General features: G+C 37.4%; 1 protein-coding gene across 6 annotated transcripts in view; it reads right to left on the bottom strand.

Moving 5' to 3' along the window:
- plekhg5a (pleckstrin homology domain containing, family G (with RhoGef domain) member 5a) overlaps positions 1-26279 on the bottom strand; it is a gene marked incomplete at its 3' end in the record, with an annotated part of 41987 nt that overhangs the window by 10541 nt on the left and 5167 nt on the right. For 3 of the 6 annotated variants that reach the window (XM_082155104.1, XM_082155103.1, XM_082155102.1), the window contains exons 2-9: positions 23447-23526; positions 10041-10182; positions 9769-9868; positions 8537-8597; positions 8232-8323; positions 8004-8140; positions 6901-7061; positions 131-322 (exon numbers count right to left, since the gene is read on the bottom strand). In XM_082155104.1, coding sequence (XP_082011230.1) covers positions 131-322; positions 6901-7061; positions 8004-8140; positions 8232-8323; positions 8537-8597; positions 9769-9868; positions 10041-10182; positions 23447-23526 — 965 coding nt within the window. The other 3 variants (XM_082155105.1, XM_082155107.1, XM_082155106.1) reach the window with 3 other exon arrangements.

Raw genomic sequence — 26279 nt, 5'->3', positions numbered from 1 at the left:
CCTTAGTGGTTAAACACTCGCTCAAGTGTGAAATGCAAAAAGCTTGCCAAGAATATATAAGTGCTTGTTTTGCATATGAGAAAGTGCCTTGCGAATGTAAAACAACCCTTGGATGCTCACAGATGCTGACCTTCCCAAGAGAGCCGTTTCCTGAGTTGGAACTGAAGAGGCCGCTGAAACGGCTGGCAGCGCGGTTCCTCCAGCGGTCTGTACCCATTATAGATCCAGGGAGAGAACCACTCAACTGGGATACGGAGTCTTGATTGGGGACGCTGGCCTCACCCAGAAACTCCGGCATGTTCTTTCGCCGACGCGCTTGACCCTGTCACAGACAGAAAGTGAGAGAGAGATAGAAAAAGAGAGGCGATGAGAAAAAGTAAAAGTAAACACAGAACAATGTTTGAATTGAGGCGGGGGCTAGGGTGGCCCTGGACCCCCCATAAGAGTTGAAGGACAAAAAACACAAAAGAGAATATATAAATATAATTGTTATTACTGATTCTATAATTAAAATATTAAATAAAGTATTATCATTTAAAAAACTATATTAAACTAACTTTAAAACTATATTTTTGTTTGATTATTTACATACTTGAAGTACTTAATTTATCTCTGACACAAATTCACCTCTTATTACTTTCTAAAAAATAAAAAACACTGACAGAAATGTTGCATATTAAACTATCTTATTTGTACTTTTAGAGCAGCAAACTAAGCATAGGCAAGCTGAATTGACCAACAATGTAACAATAGTCACAGAGGAAATGCATCTGTCATACAAACTTTGACAAGAAGTCAAAGCAGCAAACTTTGTGAAGTCTTCGGGCTAAAGTATGGAATGTAAAGTGCCAGAAGAAGCCCGGCTCTGACAGGTAAGGAAGTGCAAACAAAACACTCAGGACATTTATACATAAACAACGACAGGTCTGTTCTCAGACCATCTCTGTACATTCAGGGACATCTTTCACCTGAAGATGGGAAAAAAAAACTTTGACCTTAGGGAGCATATTCAGCTGTCAACAGGTGAAAAGGCCATGTGGGTTTTGCCAACATTCTCTGCACAGAAAGGTTGAAGCATTAGAGACTTGACTGACAAGAATTAGCGAACCCTTTGACCCGAGCAAGCAAGAGGAACCCTTCGGCAACAACAGGAAAAGAGGCAAGGCATGTCTCGGAAAACAGGGGAAAGGCTTTTCCCTGTTCACGACAATGGAGAGAAATGAAGAATGCATGAGTGTAGTGGGGAAAGCCACTCAATGTCCCTTGGGGCTCATTACTTGGACATTGTGTTCTAATGATGCCTTTCTTTTCAGTGGAAAATGCAATTACAATGGGTTAAAAACAAACCTTGCATTTTTCATCAGAGAAAGATCTTGAAAATCTTCAGGCCAATTCATTCGTCAATGTTCTGGGACAATGCCAATTTTTCTGAACAGACAGAATGTTTTGTGCCAAAAGCCAATTTGTTGCTTACCCAAATCGATAAACAATTCTAGATCAAGTCAGTATGCTCTTAGCTTTTTGCTCTGATCAGATAAATTCACTCACCAGATTTCTGATTTCTGAACAGCACTGATCCATCAATGCTCCCCTACTTGCTGCATATGACAGACCATCCTGGTTGCAGAAAACTAATTAAAGTCATCCTTCAAATATGACAAGCTAATTGTCTTGGTCTATGCCCATCCGAAGAACCTGTTTGACTCATTTGTTTGGCTAGTTTCTCTCTGAGGAACACAAAGTCAACATTGCACCCAGCCAGCATTTGAAGATGTTATATTTCCAAGAGTTATCAGAGAAAAAGTAGATTTTGGCTTATTCACTAATAAAATCCCTTTTAAAACAAGCCAATATTCTTGATGAACCCATTACATTTCTTATATTTATAAAGAGATGGAGAATTCAATTAAGAAGAGCAATGCAAGCGCTGCGGCTGCAGGCAAAAATTTTCCCCCCATTAATTCCCAGACAGGCAATCGTTGAACATTCATATTTGATTACAAAAAGATTGAACCATGCAGATAAAGCCTAAGTGTCAAACACAGAAGACAAGCGATAATAAGCTCACCGTAGATGTCAGAGGCATTTCCAAGGCAGTCCACAGCATTGCACGGCATCAAAAGAGTGCCAGGCCCATGCTGCGCCCAGATTCAATCTCCTACAACCTGCTTCCCTCCTGCACCCTCACAAAAGCTACATTGATGTCAAAGGACTAATGCATTTAAATCCACTTCTACGGGCTCGTCGGCTTGCGTGTATACGTGCGTGCGAGTGAACCTGAAGGAGGCTGAGAGGACTGAACGGTAGAACGCTGCATTGCTGAGGAGGGCTGGCCGGGTGTCATAGTAACTGCAGAATCCTGCCCTCCTATTGTGTGAACAGGAAGAGAGGGGAAAGGAGCAGGGGAGGAGGAGCTCCTTCTGCTACCTCAGCTACCTCAAACAACTGATCCTAGCAGCGGCTCGCTTTAAAATCAACAGCGACATGAGCTGACTGCAAAACAACGTTTATTGCACATCTGCTGTGAATGCAAGCGGTGAAAGGGATTTTCAATGCCGGGCAACGTACGAGTCAAGTCAAGTCATTTAGTCATTTTCACGTTGTTTCAAAGTAGTTCTACAGAAAGTAGTGATGTTAATGTTTATAATATCTTAATATCTTCACGCCTTATAGTCACATTTAGTAGATTAGAGCAGGGCGATAATATAGTTTACATTTTGCTACAATGCAAGCAATCAAGCAGTTTAGATTTTCTAAATTTGGACAATCTTACAGTACATATCCAACTTTATATAAAGAGCTAGGTGATAATATAGTTACATTTTGCAATGAAATAAAGTAAATCAGGCAGTTTATATTGCTTTACATGAATGTACTATGTATGCAAGTAAAGTAGGATGTACTAAATATCCCAATTTTATAGATAGTTTAAATTTTTTGACAATATAACAATCAAGCAGTTGAAATTTGCTATATAGTACATGACGCTTAATGTGCTGGTTTAAATGTGCAAAAATAATTTAATATATTTTCCTTTTAAGACAAACTGGCCATGGGTTGAGCCAATGTTGCTGTTGGGATGCTCAAACAGTGTCACGGTGACACTACAAATGGCTTTCTTATTGTTGTTTCTGCATAAAAATAGGACAAGTTCATCCAAAAATGTACTCACTCTCCTGTTGTTCTAAACCTATATGACTCCTGTTTTTTAAACACCATTGGCTTTCACTGAATGGACAAAATAGCTGAAACATCCTTCAAAATATCTTCTTTTGTGTTCCACAGAATAAAAACGTCGTTATTGTAACGGCATGATGGGTGAGTAAATGACCACAGAATTAGATTTTTGAGTGAACTGTCCCTTTAAGGATTGATGGTCGATAAAGTGTTAAATATGCACTGTGAATATAAACACATTTGGGGTCCTGTCTTCTAAAGCACAGCACACAATTCTTCACTTTGTAACAAATCCAAAGGTGACTTAAGTGACTGTGACTAATTAGGTGCTAATTTGCATAACGTCCTAATTTGCATGTTAGAGAGAGTCTCTCTGAACTGTCCAAAATCAACATTAAGATCAGGTAAAAGAAAGCAAGACAGGATGAAAGAGAGCTCAGCAGAGTTTTTCCCGTCAAATCTTATTGGGATACATCAGCTGAGGGGGATTTTAGTGCTATTTAGTGCTTTTTTATATATAAATATTTTGTTTGTGAAGAAAAACTATACAAACTAAATTTTTTTGTGTGTAAAAGCACTTTTGCTGATGCAATATTGCTTGCAGAACATCCACAATGTACCTCCTTCAATAAATACGTTAGATGAGGTGAAAACGAGGCACATTGTACACATAAAGAAATAAGGAAACACTTAGGCCAGCATAAGCATTAAACATTCCAGGTGCTTCTGTACATGGTTACACATTTACCCAGATGTCCCCAGTAAAACACACCTCTAATCATAAGATACTGCATAAAGAGAGCAAGATAGGTTAAGTTTCAGTTTCCCATAAAGGTTAAGGACCTAATGATGATAAAGGGAATTACAACATAAAAGTGGTATATTTCATATTATTCATAAATCACACAAAAACTATAATGATAATATGAGGGCAAAATGTTATCTGATATATCCGGGGGGAAAGCAGAATATAACAGAATTACCTGCAAATGATAGGTTGGTTTTATATTTTACATGCATTATAAAACATACATATTTTATATGGCTATATTTTCTATAGCTCATTTGGATTTACTGTATATTCCAGTAAGACAACAGACCATTTTAACCATAAAAGATGGAAACATGCCATTTAAAGAGACTTTAATTAGCTTTTTCTACCTGAACTTTATGAAATGACTTTGTGTTAAATAGTAAATAATAATAAATATAATATAATATAATATAATATAATATAATATAATATAATAAATTGATTTAAAACTAGCAATTTAGATGTTGCCACATTTGTATATTTTTCTAGGTTACCTGATATTTTTTACAGAGAAAATAAATCGCAATCTTCTCCTGAACCAGATGATTTGAGACTGATATTAAGCCCTGCATATTGCAGCATTACCTTGATGTCTTGTTTAGTATCTCCCGGTGGATACGTGGGGCTGTTAGGAGGGGACGGTGTAGCCACAGGCTTGGGGTTGGGAGGTGGTGCGTCCACAGCTTCGAAGCGCTGCACGCGGGCGGCCACCAACCCCGTAGTGTGAGCCCTGTGGGCATGAATCCGAGGAAGCTCATTCAGAGGGCTGTAGTGGATCAGCATTCCACCTGGAACCTCTGGGAATGTTGACACGCTGGGCACATTCCATGTCCTCTGACGGAAATTCGGCATTTCAACGCTGGCACGGGTTTCTTTACCATGCAAGAGGATATAAGACGTAAAGATCCAGATGACGCAGTTCCAGTAGATCCGGTATTAAAGATACCTTGAAAATGATTTAGTCCTCTTCAAGTTGAGGCATTGTTGAAGAAAAGAAAGATTTGAAGTATTCAAATCCACCTCAAAATAACCTTGATTTTTTGCTCTTCTTTTTCTTCCCGTGTTGTTTCTCTCTGCTTGTGTGTTAGTCTTCTGATCTGACCTTTGATCTCAGTGCCAATGCTGAACCTCCTGCCACTCTTCCAGCCCGCTCTGTTTTACTTTGTGCCGTCTTTTGCTGAGATGACACACACGACTGTATTTCCAGATGGAAATAACAGGCTGTAGGGCACTATCTTATCATTTCTCTATGGCTTGACAATCACATTTATGGCTAGTTATGTAAACCTGACCGGCTAGGGCACAGTACCCACCTGACCTCAGTACAGTAAAAGCAACCTTGCAGTACAGACACATAATCGCTTCATTACATCTTTAGAGTAAACTGCACCTGTCATTCTTAGTTACAAATTGAACCAGGATCAGTATGTATGAGGACTGAAGGAGTACAAATACATATTGTTGAATTACAGAAGCCAGTCTTTCTTAAAAAAAAATTAAATAATTATTTACAGTAAGTATCAATGGATTTATTTGTGTCTTTCCTGTAAAAGATAAAAAAAAGGAGGTAGTAAAAAGCCAATCTTTCTGACTAATTCCACAGGATTTTCCATCATGGACATCCTGGGTGAAATCGGTTAACCTTGTGTTTCACTGAACTGCTGATGATGCAGAACTTTCGGACAGTCACAAGGAAATAAAATCTCATGAGCTTTGAACTTTGCTACCGTATACAAATGATCCATGGGAAATGGAGGTGGGTGAATTCAGTACATGCCTAAAAACAAATTCGAAATTTCATACAGGGTACATTACAATGATGTGTTTACTTTATTGGGAAGGTTTATTGTTTGATTTTGAGCCTGAACACTCAGGCTGGCACATGCTGCTCAAGTGGAAGTCGAGTCCTTTGGCAACGTGATCAGGATTTCCGAGACACATCCCTGTATTTAAACAAACTCAACCCTGGACGTGTCTCTGATATGATCCTAAAAAAGGGTGGCTGATTTAGAAACCTTGTGGTCTCTAACTGAGAGTTATACTGGGAATAAGTTACAGGTGGCAACACAACATTGTCACAAAACAATAATTCAGTCATTCACAGGGTTTGCGGTAAGTACTTGGCTTTGGAAAAAAAACATTTATCGTAATTATATGGTCGCAATTGTGTTTGCACAATGGGTGGAATTGATGGGTTTCAGATGATAAAAAGTCATGTACTCTAACTGTACACTCCTACACGAACAGTAAAATGATGAAGGAAAGGTAACTGGACGTGATAAAAATGCTAGAATGAACGAGAGTGACAAAGAAAAAGATAAAGTGGAGACTGGGGCTGGTTGTCACACTTTTTACTTTGGTGAATATTTAGTCAGGGTTAGCTTTTTTTTTAAAGTATTTTTCATATACGCTGCCATTCAAAAGTTTGGGGTAAAAACGGGTTTAAAAAAAATAAAAAAAATAATTCATTTATTCAGCTAGGATGCCTTAAATTGAGACTTTTACACTGATGCAAATAATTTATATTTCAAATACATACTGTTCTTTTGAACTTTCTATTTTACATTTCTAAATTACACAGGAATCACAGGAATAAATTACATTTTAAAATGTATTCAAATAAAAAAGTTATTTTAAATTGCAATAAGATTTTTGACCCAAATTTTTGAACGGTAGTGTACCTTAAAGACTTTATATTTAATTATAATATTATAATTATAAATTAAACATTTTTATCGTTAATGCCCAGGAAATAAGGTACACTTTCCTAAATGTGGTAAACTGTCACCATCGGACCTTTCGTTAAGGCTTTTCAATAAAATCTAAAGATTTAAAAGAACAAAACAATTCATGAAACTTCTCTTGTGACAACTAGCCCCGGTCTCCTCTATATAGAGAGAGTGACCTACCAGGCCGACTAGCAGGTCTGCCGCCTCTCGGCGTCCCAGAGAGCCATGCTCTGCTCGGTCAGTAGAGGAACTGCGTGTGCTGGAGGACCTCATGATCGGCAGACTAAGAGAACGGGGGTCTTTCACACACCTCTCTACCTTCAGCTCCTCTCCAGGTCGAGCTGCACACACACACACACAATGGCATTTATGCTTGGCTGAAAATGTATCATCAAGTCATGTCACATGAAATTATCTAATTTTTGATCAATTCTCCTGTTGATAAAAAGTAAAAATTCTTCCAGAAAATTATTCAAATTTAACTATTTAATTCCTTTGTAAGGTCAGACTGCTCTTTCTCTCAGAGTGCTTCATTCTTAAATCATAATAAAATATGATCATATAGTAAAATCATATAGTAAATAAAATCATATAATATTCTTTTTCATCATGCCATCACAAAAACATCTAATTCATGACATGTCCTTCCATTTTCCTGAGAAAATGACCCGTCAGTATAAAACGCTCCTTCTCTGATAAGATGCTACATTGAGAACCACCATCGCTCACAAATCAATTATTCAAACTTTCAAAACAAAATCCATTCTGACTGTGGCTATATACATGTAGATTTTGATTTAGTCATTAGAAATTGTTGCTGGAGTACCAGTAAATGTCCAATAACTTTTCTTTCACTCTTTAAATATCATTTTTGGTCATAATCTGCAACTGTTAGCAACATTAAAGAGACAGTTCACCCAAAAATGAAAATGTTGTCATTTTCTCACCCTCATGTTGTTCCAAACCTGTATGAGTTTCTTTCTTCTTTTGTGTTCAACAGAAGAAAGAAACTTATACAGGTTTGGGACAACTTGTGGGTGAGAAAATGACAACATTTTCATTTGTGGGTGAACTATCCCTTTAATGTTGCTAACATTTGCAGATAAGAGTGAACTGTCCCTTTAAATTAGCAAAAGTGTTATATCTCTATTTCTACATTAAGAAAATGAGTGAAAAGAGATACTGTAATCGATTCTCTAATATTTACACGAGCTCTTACATGAAAAGACAGTCGTTTCTATTTCACAGTATAGTGCTTGGAAGTACTGTAAGGAGAACATTACCTCGTACTCTGAGGTAGTGGCCACCGAAGCGGTAGGCTTCAAATCCCAGTGAAAGTGGGGTATTGGACTGATCTAGGAACAGGTTGACACGTGACAGCTCGATTCCTTTTCTTTCAAACACGGCTCCCAGTACTTCTCTGAAACACAAAGCTAAAAAAGGTCAGCTATACATGATTCTAAATGCATTGATTTGTTTATTTGCGCCACCTAGGGGTACAAACAAATCACCTCAAGGTTTTCTTCTTCACAGCTGGGACAATCTCCATGCTGACGTCAATATTAAGGTCAAACTTCAGAGTGAAGCACTCTTTGCTAGGATCCTACAGGAGTGAAGAACGGACAATCAGCTTATGTTTTAGGAAAACAGTTATCGCAAATACAAACTGATTAAATCTTCAGACAAAGAAAGGTCAAGAGCACTGACTCAGAGGTACATCAAGTCCCAAAATCTTGCCAGCAAAACTAAATCACTTGTTTGAGAAAGAAAAATGTCACACAGACTTAATAAAAATCAGATCTCTTATTCTTCTTACATCTGTGTGTCTGCGTCTGGTCTTCTTTTTAACCAACTTCATTCCTCCACTCCTGCGATCCCTGAGATAAACAAAAAAAACAAGGAATGATTGAACCTACAATGAATGCCATGGTTTTTTAATCACAAAAAAAGTGTCTTTTTCACCAACCACACATAATTCAGGCACTAGACGTTGCCATTAATTTCAGCACAATCCACAATTTATTTATGTAAATTTGGCTGCAAAGACAGCGTAATGTGCCTAGCTCAAAGACGCACTACTGCCATCCACAGAAAGCAGGAGGCAAACAAAAAGTTTTCTATTGATTACATATTTTATTGATTATAGAAGCAGTAATGCATCAAATGGTGATCAAATGTTGGAGAAGGAAAAGTATGCCAGATTGAGGTAGTCTGCTGCATGCTCCACAACTTCGCTTTCAGAACTGGCCTGCAAAATTAGGAATTGTAATGTACAAATTGGTCATTGTTTATTTTTATTTACAGTAACTAGGTGAAGCAATATTTTAAAATAATTACATAAAATAATTATAAACAATTAAATTCCATAATTCCAATAACTGAACGTTCTTCATGGTCTTCCTCATAATTTACTTCTCTAGTTTGTGATTACAGGGTTATTATAATTATTTTATATACATTCATTATACAATATTTAAATTACTTAAATAATTGTATTCATTTCTATGACTTTTCCAGGTCTAGAAATCACACTTTTAAAATGGCCTCATGCAGTATATCCAAACAAAAAAGAAACATGATTTCAGCTTACATCATTATTTTTAACCGTTTCTTCTTATTTTAAATCTTGTTTTGTTTTATTTTAAACTATTCTGCGACCACCTTGGAAGTGTGCAACAGCCCCCTAGTTTTTGAAGTGTTTGCAATGTTACCTGATTTGCATCTTTGCTTTAGTGACTTAGAAAAGTAAAATTAGACGTGACGTAAGCTAAAGCTACTTAGTCTTTCGAATCAAATTACTTTAATGCCAAAAACAGTTTGTACCCATTCATTTATAATGCTGCAAACAGAAGAGTTCAGATTTATGCTCTTCGTTCCATTTCCTAAAGTAGTTTGATCACCAAAAGGAATAGATAATCCTATCCCAGATGTTCTCCAGGGGATGACGCCACTGGAAAGTACACAGACTTCCACTTTCATTATAACAAACCCAAGCCTGTGCCCATAATGGATACAAGAATCGAGGGATAAATGTGAAAAAGAACTGACCCTAGGTCAGCGCATCCATCCTCTCCGTCCTCCATGTCAGAGGGGGGACCGGTGCGAGGTGGACAGGAACGAGTGGACACGTTCCGGGCCAGGATGGAACCTGTGGGCGAGAGGAAGAAAAGCAACTCTAACATCCTGCCAGAAGCTGGTAATTAGAATTAACTATAAGTGTCATCCTTGTCTTGAGAGCAGCTGACATCTATTTTCATCTGAATTAAATTGGCTGAAATAAGTGATAGGTTGAAAAAGAGAACACATAGAGAGAGCTTTACCTTGTGGCTGCAGGTCAAACCGTGGGTGCCTGTCAAAGAGCATGCCGTCACGGGCGACGGGATGGCAGTTTGAGTCACATGACTCACAGAGGTGCAGTGGGCTGCCGTCTCTAAGGTTCTGACACGATGGGTGGTGGCAAACCTGAGGCATAAATCATAAATTAATAATGTCAAATTTGAAAAACACAGCAGTGTGAAACCCAAATATAATTGGCAGTATGACCAAAACCCAATTTTCTTCTAAATTTAATGATGATGGGTGTTCAACTATGGGCGCTTCTGGCCCTGGGAATAAAAAAAAACCACTTTTAAAGTAATTTTCACACTCTTACTTGCTCATTTAATTTGTCCTCTAACAATTTCCAAATGTGTATATTCATACTCTTTCTGACTCTGAGACTCTCTAAGGTTTCAAAATGCAATAATCTGCATTTTTATGATTTCCTTAGTTTAATAAAGCCTGGGCCTAACTAAGACAATGGTTGAATAAATTCGACACATAAAAAGGAATTAGAAAAATATCAAAAACAAATGATATCGACATGGTATGATCTTTCCATAACTTTAATGTGACCTATATACTGTATAACAAAAAGAAAAAAAAGTTGAAAGTCTGCATAAAAATCAACCCTTGGGACATAAAAAGTTTCGACAAGAAACACCCTGCTGTGCTATTATGCAACATTATGTTGCCATAAGGCTCAACATACCATGAATTTGCAATAGAATTTTTTTCCAAAGGCCATTTCAGACACAAGTTCCATAAGCCCAACAGCAGCAGGAAATAAAGTGTGGAAAGATAGAAAAAGAAAGGGATTAAGACCTCCTGGTTGTGTGCTTCCTTCTATTGTTCTCTTGATATGCTTCAGAACAGAAGCAGCACACACTCAGACAGCGAGAGTCATGCGAAAACTGAGCTGTCATATGAAAAGCAGTGATTTTTCTCCTTATGGCTACTTCTCAAACAAGTTCGGGTTCAAATGAAAACCACACAAAATATATTCAAGCACACATACTCCAGCTAAACCTTCTGAAGGTGCCAGTACAAATGCTGAGGTGGTGACAAAGCGCCTGAGCACTTTCTGAGAGAAAACCACAAGAAGTGAGTAAGCAAGACACAGGGCATGTGCCAGCAAACCCCAACAAACAATAGGAGACAAGAAACAGGAAAATGGGCAGATTCTAGAGGTTATATAATCGCAAAAGCAGCCGTTTGAAAAATAATCGTTATGACTGAAAATGTGGTGAAGATTTGCATTCATGATCAATTTTATATGTATATATTACCAAAGTAGCTTCCAGCTGGGGGGAAAATAAAGCCAGATTGCTGCTAAATAAGGCTAAATAAGGTTGAGAGGAGCTACTGCCAAGCCAAACTGTTACTTTATCCTACCTGGAACTTTTTTGTCTTTGTCTTCTTATTTGAAATGCCTTTGCAATGAGTTACAGTGAGGAAAAATTATTTTGAAAGCCAAGAGAAGCACTCCGAAAGCTGAAACAATGCCTTTTCTTCTCTTTAAGTTGTCATATTTGTTTCGCACTTATAAACATATTAATTGTAAGGTACACAAAAAAGATATTAATTTCGAAGTAAAGAAAAATAACATAAATCCAGCAGCCGTTGCGACATCTTAATGTGCAATATAAAATCTCTCAGGTGTGTCACTGCTAATAATCATTTCGGTGGTGGCAAAACTGAATTTTCAGCAGCCATTACAGTCAGTCACATGATCCTTCAGAAATCATTATCTTGTGCCAATTTGGTGCTCAAGAAACATTTCTTATTATTATCAATGTTGAAAACAGTTGTGCTGCTTAACATTTTCGTGATAAATTTTTTTCAGGATTCTTTGAATAAAGTTCAAAAGAACAGCATTTATTTGGAATATACATTTTTTGTAACATTATAAATGACTTTACTGTAAGATTTGATAAATTGAATGCACCCATGCTGCATCCTTATATATACCATATATATAACATCTGTAAATAATATAAATCTGATTATGAGAGAAAGTCAACTTTTAGTATCCGTGAACACTAACTAATGGTTTTTCGATGTCCAATGCAAATGGCCAACATAATAAAATAAAATAAAATAAATGATAACATTCAATTTAATTTGCGCAAATAAAACAAACATATTAATTTAAGAAACAATTACTAAAAACCAAACACTAACATAACATCTTTTTGTAAAGATCTTAGGCGATCATTCTGCTGTAAGCCAAATGGCACAGAAACGTTTACAAGGCCTTGTGAGTGCAAAATCCATTTTTAGTTTTGCCCCACATGATCTCAAGAGAATGTAGAGCCACGTTTATAAAATCAGCTTGTGATTGTCTTGTGAAGTCGTTTACAAAGGGCCTGGAGAGGACTGGAAAAAAGTCCATTATTATTCTCTCTTCGCAGTTATCATGACCTGAACAGACCTCAAACAAACTCACACCAGTGCACGCACACATTTAAAGGCCATTGTAGAGATTTTACACAAGAAAAATTATTAAAATGACCACAAAGTGCAATATCTAACAAGCACTACAGCAAGACACAGAACAAAAAAACCATTGAACGAAAGCACACAGCAAAACCTTAGATAACTAAGAGAGAGAGAGAGAGAGAGAGAGAGAGAGAGAGCACTAACTCTTTCATCAGTTTGGCTATGCCTCATTTCACTGAGACCTTTCACACATCTGTGTTAAAAAACCGCAGCACTTCACGCAGCTCAGAGACTTTTTAATAACAACCATAAAACCTCAGCTGCCGCCGTGAAATAACATACAATAATGCATTTATGACACACACCTGATACTGGTGTCACACGCATGTGTGTGTGTGCACGTCTGTGAGCGCCTGCCTTTCTCTCTCCCCCTGAAGTGACAGCTTCTCCGCGGTCCGTAAGAATGTCAGCGAACAACGTAGAGTCTCGGGACAACTCGATGCTTTGAGCGCCCAACACCCCCCTTTCTTGCTCTCCCTCTCTCTCCCCTCTTCCACTTCCCCTGCTTCCTTCCTTTCTTACTGGCTGCTTCTGAACAGTCTCTGAGTGAGTGAGTGTGTGTGTGTGTGTGTGTGTGTGTGTGTGTGTGGTGATATAGGTGATTCAGATAGAGCAGCTGTGTGTACCGACTAGATCTAAAAGAGGGTGTTAAAGAGTTGTGGTTTTCCAGCCACACCCGCTCCCACTGATTTTGCTGTGCGCAAACACAGTTTTCCAACCACCCATATAAAAAACAAACACACAAAGCTCTGCCTCGCTTATAATCTTTCATTGCATATTCTCATTCCCTGTTCTCATTTTTAGTGATTAAATTCCCTGTTCTCATCTACAGTGATTAAATGAAATGTACCTTAGATCAGCAGCCACCTGCAGTATTTAGACAAATGCATGCATGTATAATATTAGTGATAAGCCAATATATCAGCACGGCAGTTTTAAAATAGGGGCATTTTAAGATAATCATGCAGCATTAGTCTTGGTCCCTTAAAGGCAAGTCAGTCCACTTGGTGGCCATGTTGATGACTAACATATAAGTACAGCTCCTGCCACTTGGGAAAGACAGAAGTTTGTCAGGATTACCAGCTAATTAAAAAGTGCATTCTAATTAAAAAGTGTTCATAATATAGAGAGAATTTGAATTGTCTTCTTTTATATGCAGGTGTAGCCAGGGGAGGTGGAGGGTTAGCAAACACTAAACCAGATTTAAATGTTGAGCAAGCAATCTCATTGGCTGCAGGATCAGCAGAGGCCAATCAGCTTGTGTAGTGCTGTAATGATGTGATTATGTGAAATATTAATCACAGACATTAACACTAGAAGTGCCATGGCGGTCATTTTGACCGTTTTGAATTTTATATCAGCAATAACTTTGTTGAAAAAATAAATAAAATCCTGCTGGTACCTGACTTTTCCTAAAAGTGTCTGTATTTTCATTTAAAATGTTTTTCAAATAAATTACACATAAGGCAAAAAAACAAATGAACATATTTACCTATTTCGGCCATAGACGGTCATATGACCATCTATGGCCGAAATAGGTAAATATGTTCATTTGTTTTTGCGCACTGAATTTCGCGGTATTATTATACATATACCAATATACACAACAATAAAAATGTGGTAAAAAAATACACAAAACATATTCCACAACAAATCATTTAAATGTAATGATATTCAGAACAGAACAAGAATGAAAAAATAACTATAAACAAGCCAAAATGAAATACTTTATAAGCGAAAGTGAAAGTAAGCGGCGTTGGGCTCACGTAACTCTCTAATTAGAATCAAAATGTTTCAACATTTGCGATGTATTTGGATAGTAAACTATTCTTTATTATAGGCTTTGTACTTAACTCACGTTCCAATATAGACAAAAAAAAAAAAAAATTCGCCCTCTTCACATGCGCAAAATGGTATGAATTGTACTAGGCTACTGACTATATAAACAGAGCAGTGAAATTTGTATATGTTAGGTTGACTATTTTATTATAATATTTTATTATGGCTATAATGAACAGACTGAAATGTCAAGATTGCAATGCTGGAATATGGTGTGTGTGTAAGGCGCGGGCGCGATCGAACAGTGGAAACATGAAAACATAGGCTACTCCGTCATTTTGTTCAGGACATCTATGGATATTATTTATTTATAAATGTATAATTAAACTTGTTTAAATGTACAGTTTGGTGTTGTTTTGTTTTTAAAAGATATCCTAATACAATAAATGCATTAATCTCTCAATTGGATATTTATCATTAAAGATATAGAGTTTGGAATCTAGCGGTCAAAATGACCGCTTGCGGCAGTTCTAGTAGCCTAGTTATGGAATTCTGGCACTTCTAGTGTTAACACGTTACATAGTATATAATATACTTTAAAGAAATGAATACTTTTTTTATGAGTAAGGCAGATAAAAAGCGACAGTAAACACATTAAACCCACAAACAAATTATCTCAAACCATTTCTCTCATATCTAAACCAACCAGAGCATGTGAGCAGAACGGTGTGACTCTCTGCTCAATATTCCGCTATATGCCAGTGAGCTCCGTCACCAACTGTCTCCTTGCCATCATGTACTTCAGACTCTTCCCAGAGTAAACCCCTGCAGGGGTCATGTGGTGTCAGGATATCCTACATAAAAACAAAGTCTTTGAAGCCTGCGGCTGAGCTTACATCTACCGAATCCAGAATATTACACTATCAAAACCCCCTTTTTTCCTCTCTTCATCCTTCCTCTCTTTCTTTGTCAGTGCTTTATATAGCAGGCTGATGTAAGGCCTAATGATGACTTAGTTCATAAAATATTGTGCCTGAAAGTCACAAAAACCTCATGATAAAACAACAATATGCAAACATACTCGCACTCAAAGATCTCATATAATCTGCCATTAATGACCTCAGAAAAAACAAGACTATACAAAAAGTAAACTAAACAAAGGATGTGACAGGTCAGGCAAAGCATGCCCCATTGACAGCATTCTCTCAAAAACATATGGAGACAGAAGTGTCATCATTTCCAACAGCTAAACGTCACTCTTTGACATCCATTTCCTGTTTTTACTCAACTCTGAATCCACAACAACTTTCTGTGGCCACATCTCTCAGTCTTCCCTTATGAGGACTGGGATGCGTAAGAGGACTACAAGGGTGAGCTCACTGTTTTTCTCTCAGTAAACGACGGGAAGTACTCAAGCATTTAAAAAATTTCACGGGTTAAACAGGGTCACATGGTAAGGTTTTGAGTAAGCATACATTCTATACAGTATATGATATGTAGTATCTAAACAATATCTAATTTACTTTAAGATCTTAATTTTATATGATATAATAACTTTAAATAGAATCGTTTTCTCCTTTAATTGTTTATATATAAAGATTTTGAATTTATTTTTTAATAGTACATTGATCCCACATGCTCATCAAAACGACTGATATTTTGGCTTTATTTTGAAGCATGTCGTCATTACACGTGCTTATGCCTGAGGCGAGGAAGATTTCAATACCTGATGCAGAGCTGAAAAAGACTGTAATTTTACACCTTAGGGGTCATGCATTGTGACCTTATTGTTCATCTAGAGCCTTAATTCCTGCCTGGTGACATCAGAGGTCTCCTTTAAAGGAGTGAATGAGAAAGCGGAGAGCTATGTTTGGCAAAAGAGAGCAAACAAGGAAAGAATTAGAGATCTTAATGTTGACAGCTGGTACAGCATGAAATACGAGAGGTAATATAGATTGTCTGATGAGAGTACAACTGGGAGAAAAAATTTAATCAATACATTTTAAGTTTAATTTTGTCATTTCTACCTCCATTAGTGGCATGAAACAGTATTGTATACAATGACGGTTTCAAAAAGGTTTCACAAAACACTCCTAAGGACTTCCATTGGTCACTCAAACAGATAGCCCCGCCCCGAATTCACACCACTGGCTGAGCCAATCTTGCTGGGAAAAGTTTTTCAGTATTTTCAAACAAACAGAATAGTGGCACAAAGAGAAAGTGTTTGTTCTTTTCGGGAATTTAACCTGCAAAAGGATTACTTATGGTTGTGTGATATTAAAGTATTTTAAAATTCAAATAATTACTCCCTTAAAGGTGCAGTATGTAAGATTGACAGCTAGCGGTTGAAATGGGTACTGCAGTCCAAATTCAAAATATTGGAGAGAGCCCTCCTGCTCAGACTCGACAATCACGCGGGTTGCCAGATTGAGGACACGCAACAGGAACGAGCGCAATTGACATTGGAATGCGAGGAGACTTAAGCCCTATTCGCACAGGATAAGTATTACCTGGTAACCTCTAGTCATTTGTAATAATTGCGGAGGTTGTATGTGATCTTAATCCCGTGGGAATTGGCCATGTCTGTAATTTGTAAAGTAAAAATTCCCCCGCAAATGACCTACCATATTTCGCCGAACACCGAGGTCCTGTGATAATATTAGTCCTGTGCAAATCGGCTTCTCTGTGATTTGGCGGGGTCGTTTATCATTTTTTCAAGGTTTTTGTTTCCTGTGCGCTTTTTTATCCCTCTTTCGCGAAGAATGGAGGCTGCGTTGGAGTGTTTTGATAGTATTTTGGGTGCTGGGTCATATCGCTATACACCATAAGATACAACTATACAATTTGCAGAAAGAGAAAGCTGAAAACCATCAGAAAAGCAAAAACAAAAAGAATGATTAGATGGAGATGAATTACATGTATAACAGCATGTGGTAAGTAGTGTTGCTTTCGTCAACAAAAATTATGACGAAATATTGTCGTCAACGAACCGTTATCACCTGACGAAAACGAGACGAGACGAGACGTAAATGCTGGTCATGTGACGATGACTAAAATACATGTATAATGCAATATCGTTGACGAATAAAAACGAGACTAAATGTGGTTTACAAAATAAAAACTATGCTAAAATGTCTCTTCATTTTCGTTGACCAAAACGAGACGAGACGAAATGTTATAACGTCACGACGAATGAGAGAGTTGTGCGTGAACCCAATAGGTTTGTCGGCTTTAAATTCTGGTTTGCGATCTGGTCACCCGATTATCAGCGAATTTAAGAATATTACTCCATTAGTTATTCTATTAAAATGTCTCATTGATATTTGACACATTCATAATCATTACTTTTGCCAGTTCTTTGTGACAGCTGTATGTTATTGGCAGCGTCTGGTTACATGAACGCGTCACCGCATCAGCACCAGAACATGGAGATTTTATTTTAGAGAATAATCGCACAACCTATTCGATATTCTATAATTAAATAAACTAATCGAATATCCAAAAATCGTGACTCATCCCTGCATGGAATCTCTTGTTTCTTTTCCCAAATCTTCACTCACGTCTCAGGTCTCACCCATTTTCTAAAAGGATTATAAACGTTTCTTCATGGTTCGCTTTTAATTAGGCCTATTATATTCGTATTCTTTACTGTGGTAAAGTAGAAAAACGCTGTAGGACAGATAGCCTACATTTGTACTTGCATGTCAAATTCTTTTTAACACAGTTTGTGCTTGTTAGGCCTATATTAGACATAGGGTGCGTCAAGTTTAGTTGTAAAACGCGTTTCACACGCGCGGGTGATTTTTAGTTTCACTTTCTCTGGCAGCGCAATCTCAAACATAGCCTAAATATCTCGCCCTTGTGGAGGATAAAATTCGCTCTTCAGACCAATTTACATCAAGTAGAAAACACGAAGATATCATAAAGAGATCGATGGTCTCTTTCCTGCTCGTGTCCCACATCCCTCTCAAAGCGCAGAGTGGTAGGCTATATCACGCGTCTTTGTGTGGAAATATAAAACGAGTTTTTATTTTTTTAAATAACCCCCCAACCACCGCCGGTAGTTGGTCCATTACCGCGGTGGTAAAAAAAAAAAAAAACTGCCACCGTCACAGCCAAAGCTAAATATACTAAATATAATAAGATAACCTTGTTTGAAATTCTATATTGACTGGGTTAAATAGAATTGCATTACTAAAAAGAGACTAAAATACAATTTTCATTGACTAAAACTAGACTAAAATGTCATCAGTTTTCGTCGACTAAAACTAGACTAAAATGTCATCAGTTTTCGTCGACTAAAACTTGACTAGACTAAAAAGAGTATGAACGTGACTAAAACTAATAAAAACTAAAATGACCGCTTGACACAAAGACTAGACTAAAACTAAAATTAAAACAGGCCGCCAAAAACAACACTAGTGGTAAGAACCATTCTTCTGTTTATGATATATCATACAGCTAGACCTATAATAACGACAAGACATTTCCAAGCAATAGCCTATTGACATCATATCCGGGAGATAAGTCAGTAATTTCGAGTAAAATCACAGGCTTCGCTTATCCCGTGCGAATGTGATTTTTAAATCACACGAGGTCCCCAGATAATACTAATCCAGTGCGAATAGGGCTTTACGTAAGTTGTAAGTTGATGAGTTGATTTATTGATTTATGATGAGTTGATACCGCGTTTTAATATGCTCCCGTTCATAGAGATTTTTAGATGGGTGCGGAGGCTTTTTAGGTCGGGTCGAATCTGCGATCTCTGACCCAGTTTGTTCATTTGCTTCCATGGCTGCAATATGCTGTGTTTTCCGCCAACTGGCAACCTGTAGTGGCAAAATACTATTGGGTAAATTGGCAACGTGCGGTATCGCACAGACCAAAACAAAAACAGAAATTCCGACACGGAACGCACATTTTAAGTAAAATAACTGGCTGTAGCATTGTTTTTCAGAGAAACGAGTATGTGAACTCAGCATGTTTCCTAAATATCTGCAAACATATTATAGTATTTGTAGGTTTTAGTACAGTCAAAAACTTACATCCAGCACCTTTAACAGAAAATAAAGAAAGATAAAGATTAAATATAAAATATAGTTTGATTTCCTGCAGAAATATTAGTAGCTATATTAATCATTTTTGCAATCATTAAAATAGTTGTAATTCAATTTAATTAAACTTTGTTAAATTAAAGTTAAAATCTGCATTTAAATTATTTTGTCTATGACCATGTGGGTTTCCAAGCACAAAGTGAGTATTATTGCTCCATCTGGTGGTCGAAAGTGTTAGTGAGGCTTCACAATCTAAAGCATTCCACGAACACTGATTTACTCCACTTTTCAATTATTTTGTCCTTGAAACATTGTGTTACAGGAGTGAGTTCAGTCTGTTCTCACACTCAGCTGAGAGAGACATAAAGCAGTGACAGAGGAGAAACAGCACAGATCTGCTGCAGAAGCTGAAATTATACTTTCAATCATTTTAACGACTGTGAACAAGTATGAGAACGTAACATTTTAAAGGAATAGTAGCACAAAAGAAGGTATTATGAAGTGCATTGGGGTCCAAACAACATTGACTTTCACTGTATGGACAAAAACACTGACATTTATCAAAATATCGTGTTCCTCAGAAGAAATAAAGTCATACCGGTTTGGAACAATATGAATAAATTATGACAATTTTCATTTTTGGTTGAACGATTCTTTTAATAAGCTCTTTTCATGGTTGTGAGCTTATTGATGTCTCTAAAATTACATTGTGAGGAAAATCCATCGCGACGGGATGCCAGGTTAACCTCAAGCCAACAGATTAAATATATTATTGAAGACTGAAAAGCAATTAACCTACTTTTCTAACTGAAATCAAGCCTTTGAAGCCAAGACATTGGCAACCTTGTGACAGGGCGGCATTCTGGTATTTTCATGAAGAAAGTGTTTGAAAGACACCATTATCCAATCTGCTAACCCATAATACTCTATCCTGGCTCCAGCTTAGTAGTGTCTTGGTTAGCAGCACATTCATCTTTTACAACACAAATTACAGTCAGCTGCTAATGTCTGTGTTTATTATAGTGTAGTCACTGTTTAGTCTATGTTTGTGTAAGGGAAGAGGACGGTCGGCCTATTTCGCAACTTTCACACACACACATATTTACACATGCACACAAGCATGAAAATGCACACACACACATAAATTATCCAAGCAAATAGGCATATACATACACAAACTCTCATGCTGTGTTAAAATATTACAGATCCTGTTCTTTGTTAATATTGTGTTGAATTAATCTGTAATGGACATAGTTTTGTGACATAGTAGTTTGCACACAAGAAAAGAGCCATACTCAAAGTCGGCATGAAACGGGAGTTGCGATATTCTTTTCTTCCCTATTATGACATATCGGAGTGGAACGGCTTCTCGAACAATAATAAATGTAGGGCGGGACTATGAAGAGATGTTGTTGCAAAGGGGAAGTTATTTTGTTTAAAGATTACGATGGCACATGAATTTTAAAAAATGATGTGCACGTACAAATCATTTATAATAATAAATACTGCAATATTCCATAAAAATATATGAATTGTTCATTTTGATTTCATGGTGACTTTAAAGTTAAATTGTGTAATTTCTTGCTACTAGCTACCATTGGTCAGAAAAACACATAGCCCCTCCCCCAAACTCATGCCATTGGTTGAGTCATTGTTGCTGGTCGGGATGCTCAAACTCAAACAAACAGAATGATGGTTTGAAAACGCCACAGAGCCACAGTATTTACACTTGTTTTCAGGGGAAATAATCTATGAATTGCTTACTTATAGTTGTCTCTGAGATAAGAGTTTCTGAACACTGAAAAAATAAACACTTCACCTTTAAATGTCAGCTAGCAGGATGAGCAGTTAAACGTCAACAGCAAACTATCGTCATCATCTCTGTGTATTTTCACCTCTTGACCCCTTGCAGGAGACAGGAAGAACAAACCTACATGAAACTTGTAGCCCACAAGAGATGAGCCACAAAGACCTCAAAACATAAACACGCACATACGCACACTTGAAAACTCTCCTTCGTTCTTTTCAAATAAACAAGAGTTCCTCTCATCTTTCCATATTTTAAGGGTAATGACATAAGTGTTCCTGGTTCAGATAAAAACATTGGGTACATAAAGTTAAGTCTGGCTTCGATCAGAGAAGACTAGAAACAGAACTGTTTACCCAGAGACTCTTTTCAAAAGCTCAGTAAAGTTCAGAGGACACTGGCAGAGTTGTGCAGACAGGAAATGTGGGACACCAAAAAAAACAAGCAAACATCACTGTGATGTCCTATAATGAATCAGACATGCTCCGTGTAAACAAACTTTATCGGTTTCCTTTATAAAGGGTTTATCTGTATCCACAATTTGAAGAAGACTGGTACCGGGAATTATTCTTGCGAACAAAAAGCTGTCAGTACTCTCATCTGTACCTGCTCAACAAGATAGCCTGCATCCTTGGTCATACTAGACAAAAGACTGTTAGTCTCGCAAGCCAGGTTTGATTATCTGCATTATTTTGACCAATAATTGTCCATTCAAATATGAACTATAACTATCTGACTTGCATGTAAGCCAGCAATCACACTTCAGTTGTTTGTATGTGATGTTTAGGGTGGGTAATAGACCAATATGTATTTAAAGTAGTCGTTTTTAAGAGGATATGAGGGAATTTTCCCCCATATTGTGACTAACAAAATAAAATAAAATGTAATAAATAAAAATATATATTTTTTTTTTTTTATCAGTGCTTCTCAATTGAATTATCTCATTTGTGTCTCATATATATGGTCTCTGTTTTTGTCCAATTCAAACACTGTTTATATTAATCCTGAAGACCAATACATCAGCACATTACAGCGGCAGCATTGTAATTGACAATATTAAAGGTAAAGGAACCTTTAGTGGAAAGTGTGGGTAATGAATAGGCCATGAATAGGGAATGGTTTGCCAGGGAGGAAAAAATGTGAGTGACTGATGTTTAAAAGAAGGAGGGACACTGACTCTTTAGCTAAACCAGTTTGGCAATGAACCTATGACAATAAAAAACAATCAAAAAAGTTTCATCAGACTAGATGTATTACATTTTAACGGACAAAAAGAGAGAGACATAGGAACAGAGACGGCGTATAAAGGGAGAAAGAGGAAAGACAGGAAGGGAGAGACATAATGTGTTTTGTTTAAGTGTGTTTGTGCGAACAGCCTCATAAACGAAAACGAGCGAGCAGTAATCTCACTTTTCCATACCCGCATCCCCAGACTCCCAGGAGAAGGCTGGTGAAATGCTGCCTATAACGTCACATCCGTCCTCTCGCCACTGAACTTTCAACAGCACAAAGACAAACAAAACGTTTGTTTTTCCTGTCAGTTCCCTAAGCGCAAATTATGACAAATGATTATTGTCCTGGAATATTCCATGCGATAAATGCAATAGGCTTACTTGAGATTTTTTGTCCGTAAGTTCATGAAAACTAGCCTGGAAATCCAGACCTAAATCTAAAAGATCAATGGTATGGCGTCGACTAATGAAAATTGGCCAGCTCGAGGGGCGGCACCAAGCATGCATTTGAAAATCTCACTGCACGCAATTGGATAACACTACGACCAATCACAACAATAAACCCTATATGCTTAGCTACCAGCGGAGCTAACTGGTAGATTATACTCTCTTTCCGTATCCGGTCGGCAAAACAGCAATCGGCATCTTCTGTTCCTGTTTTAGATAAAAAAGCCAAGTCTAACTCGTTCATTGTAGCGGCCAAAGCCGTTTCAAACAACTGGTATTCATCCATAGGCATCTCGCAGTGTTTACTAATGACTTCAACGTCATACGCTGTCGTCATCTGTTTAGCTCGCCTCTGGCCCGCCTATATCAGATAACCCAATGTGATTGGTGCAGCTCAGATCGAGGGGCATATTTAATGAGCATGTATTATTCGACACCAGAGTAACTCGCTGAGCAAATTCAACTTGTGCTCTCTCGAGAACTCTGGAATACCAGGGTACATGAAAACACTAAGTGGTGAAGATTTACCAGTTTGAGTCACCCCTGCAGGGCTTTCCTATACCGTGTAACACATTATGATGTCTTACCTTGGAAGCAAGCTGCCGTTCAGGACAGATGGGATGCTGACACAAGATACCGGTTTTCTCCTCTTGTGCAGGTTTCTCACCTGAAACAACACACACACACACACACACACACACACACACACACACACACACACACACAGAGGTTAAAGGTCAACTGTATGTGGGAGGGAATTATAAGTGAGGTCAATTTGTAGGTCAAACTGTAAAGGTGCGGTCAAATTTCACAAACAAAAAAAGGTTCATTGTCCTTTGTCAATAGTGTAGCAATGTATAAAGCACAGCTTTCAGAACAAGCAGCTTTCTTTTGGTCTACATGGCTAATCTGTGAGACCAACCTGAACCTGTTGCGAAATCTGTGTGAGGAAATCTTTTGCCCTCATGCGACATTCTCGTTTGTGTGGATTCCCATTTAAACGACTGGATTTGACGAAATACGATAAATGTTATCGCACATGAAGGCTAATTGCTATAGATTCCCTTCGGAATTTCCTATGGATTTTTTTAATGCTGATTTTGGATTTATAAAGTAAAATAAGGTCTGTGGTAATATTACCAAAGTCCCTTTAAGACAAGTCATTTCACTCTGCGGCCATCTTTGAAATGCCTCTCGGGCATTCAAGTGCAGCTTTGAATGGGGAAACATCAAATTCTCCAAAACTGTTCACCAAGCTTACGATTCAATTTCACATTTGAAATCCCCAATGAAATCTGACAACAACTGTCTCATAAATTGTGTTTCTAAACGCTCGAATCATGACAAAAAAACTGCATTTTTCAGCCTGGACCAAGCTAACCAACTAAAGCATTTTAAAACCCCATTAGAAATAACAGGGAAAACAGTATGGCAGCAAACAAACTTTATGGAAGTATCAAGTATCCAGGAGTAATAAAGAGTTGATTAATGAAGGAGATAAATATGATTAAGACATTTCGTAACATGGAGGGACTCTTCTGAACACAGTGAGCCTGTGGGGGATATGTCCTTGGGCATAAGCCAAAAGACATAACAGCAATACAGCACAGCAATAGATGAGGCAGCTGGGGGGATATGTAGGAGAGAGAGCGATTGAAAAAACTGAGAACTACAAACAAGAGCTAGTAGAGTGATACAATTTGTGACAACTACTTAATTGCATGATATGCTGATCAAACAAAATTGCATGTATCACTTTACAACATGTATACCTCGAGTTTAGCCATCGCATCATTTCCTTCAGCCATGCCATCAAGTCCATAAAGACTAACAACTGGTACCAGGAGAGATGATTAAAATTACAATAAATATTAAACCTTGAGGAAGGGATTAACTGAGAACTGAAGAACTGACAATAACACAAAAAGGAAAAGAAAGAGGAAAAATAGAGAAAAACAGACCGAGCGAAAAAGGTTGGCGGAAATCTAAGATTTCCAGACATTACAAGTTTGCTGGCAGACTGGCTGATTTTCCTTTCAGTGAGGGCAGTGGTATTCCAATTACCTAGAAACCCATTTAATGTGAAAAAGTGCACAATTTTTCATTGATTCCACCCCTCATTCTCCTTTCTACTAATGCTGCCACCTCAAAACTGGCTGAAAAGAAGCCATTGATAATTATAGACAACAATATAATCATCAACATAGACAAGAAATAGAGGCAACATTACGTATTACTGAGAAACATTCATATAGGTTGATTTCTTACAAAATAGTAAGTATACAATGCTACAGTGATGGTATATTGATACATGGTTGTTTATTTTTTTTAAAAAATTCTTAACTTGTTTTGAAAAAAGTTAAACACCCAAACTAGTTCATTTATTCTTCTATTAACAAAGCTACATTTATTTATTTTTTTATTTTTTATTTTATTTTTTGGATGGAACTTACGCCACAACTGAGAGTCATAATTTGAGGGGTTTTTTTTTTATTATACACTTTCACACACTTAATATTGAAATTGTTTTTGATTATTTTGCTCTCATACAGTAGTTTAAGAATGAAAGACTTGGTCTGATAAGTGTAAAACAATAAAATCCATGCATAAAGGGCATTTTAGCATAAATCAATAAATGGTAAAAAAAAAAGATATATATAATGACAGAACTTGGAATGCCCATACAATGGTTGTAAATGTTTGATATTTTCATATACCATGGTATTTAAAAGGTGCAAAGTTCCTACTTCATCAAGGCATCTGTGTCTTTTCCAACATCCTGAAAGTAGAACCTCACCACACAATCCAAGCCAAACTCTAGATATTATCCTCAACACATTCCATCTCACGTCACCTCCATCTCTCCATGAAGAATATTCCATTTCTCCTTCTTTAGTCAGAGAGGTAGAGGGCACCTCCTAAAAATCCTCTATGTTAGGAATGTGCAGAATGCCAGGAACTGTTTTTCATGCCCCTCTGTTTACCCAGTTGTTTGCTGAAGTTCCTAAGGAGCGCACATCTACTGTCTCAAGTGTTAGAGCGGAAATATTTTATATTATACTTGTTTTCTTTTGCCTCCATGGGAGGAACACGAAGCTGATGCCATGGATGCCAGTATATGTTTTGGAAAGTCTGAGAAAGTCAAAACATTACCAGCTGAAGGTCTGGAAGCGGAGTTGTCATTGATTCTTTATTCCTAGCTGATTAATCCTCTTGCGTTTTAGACTTAAATGAGATTAGACAGAACCTGACATTGCAAAATTAGCTCAACCGAAGCCGTGAGTTTGGAGAGGCACAACCTGCTTATGTAACCATAGGCAGATGGGCAATGTCTTTGGGAAACTTTTTAGTCCGACTTAAAAGGAACAGAAATGACACACTTCAATTCATTACACAACTGCAAAAAAAAAAAATCAAAAA

The sequence above is a fragment of the Leuciscus leuciscus genome, assembly GCF_965113295.1.
Source record: "Leuciscus leuciscus genome assembly, chromosome: 23".
In the NCBI taxonomy this organism is placed as follows: Eukaryota; Metazoa; Chordata; class Actinopteri; order Cypriniformes; family Leuciscidae; genus Leuciscus; species Leuciscus leuciscus.
This window is presented reverse-complemented; position numbering and strand designations above follow the sequence as displayed.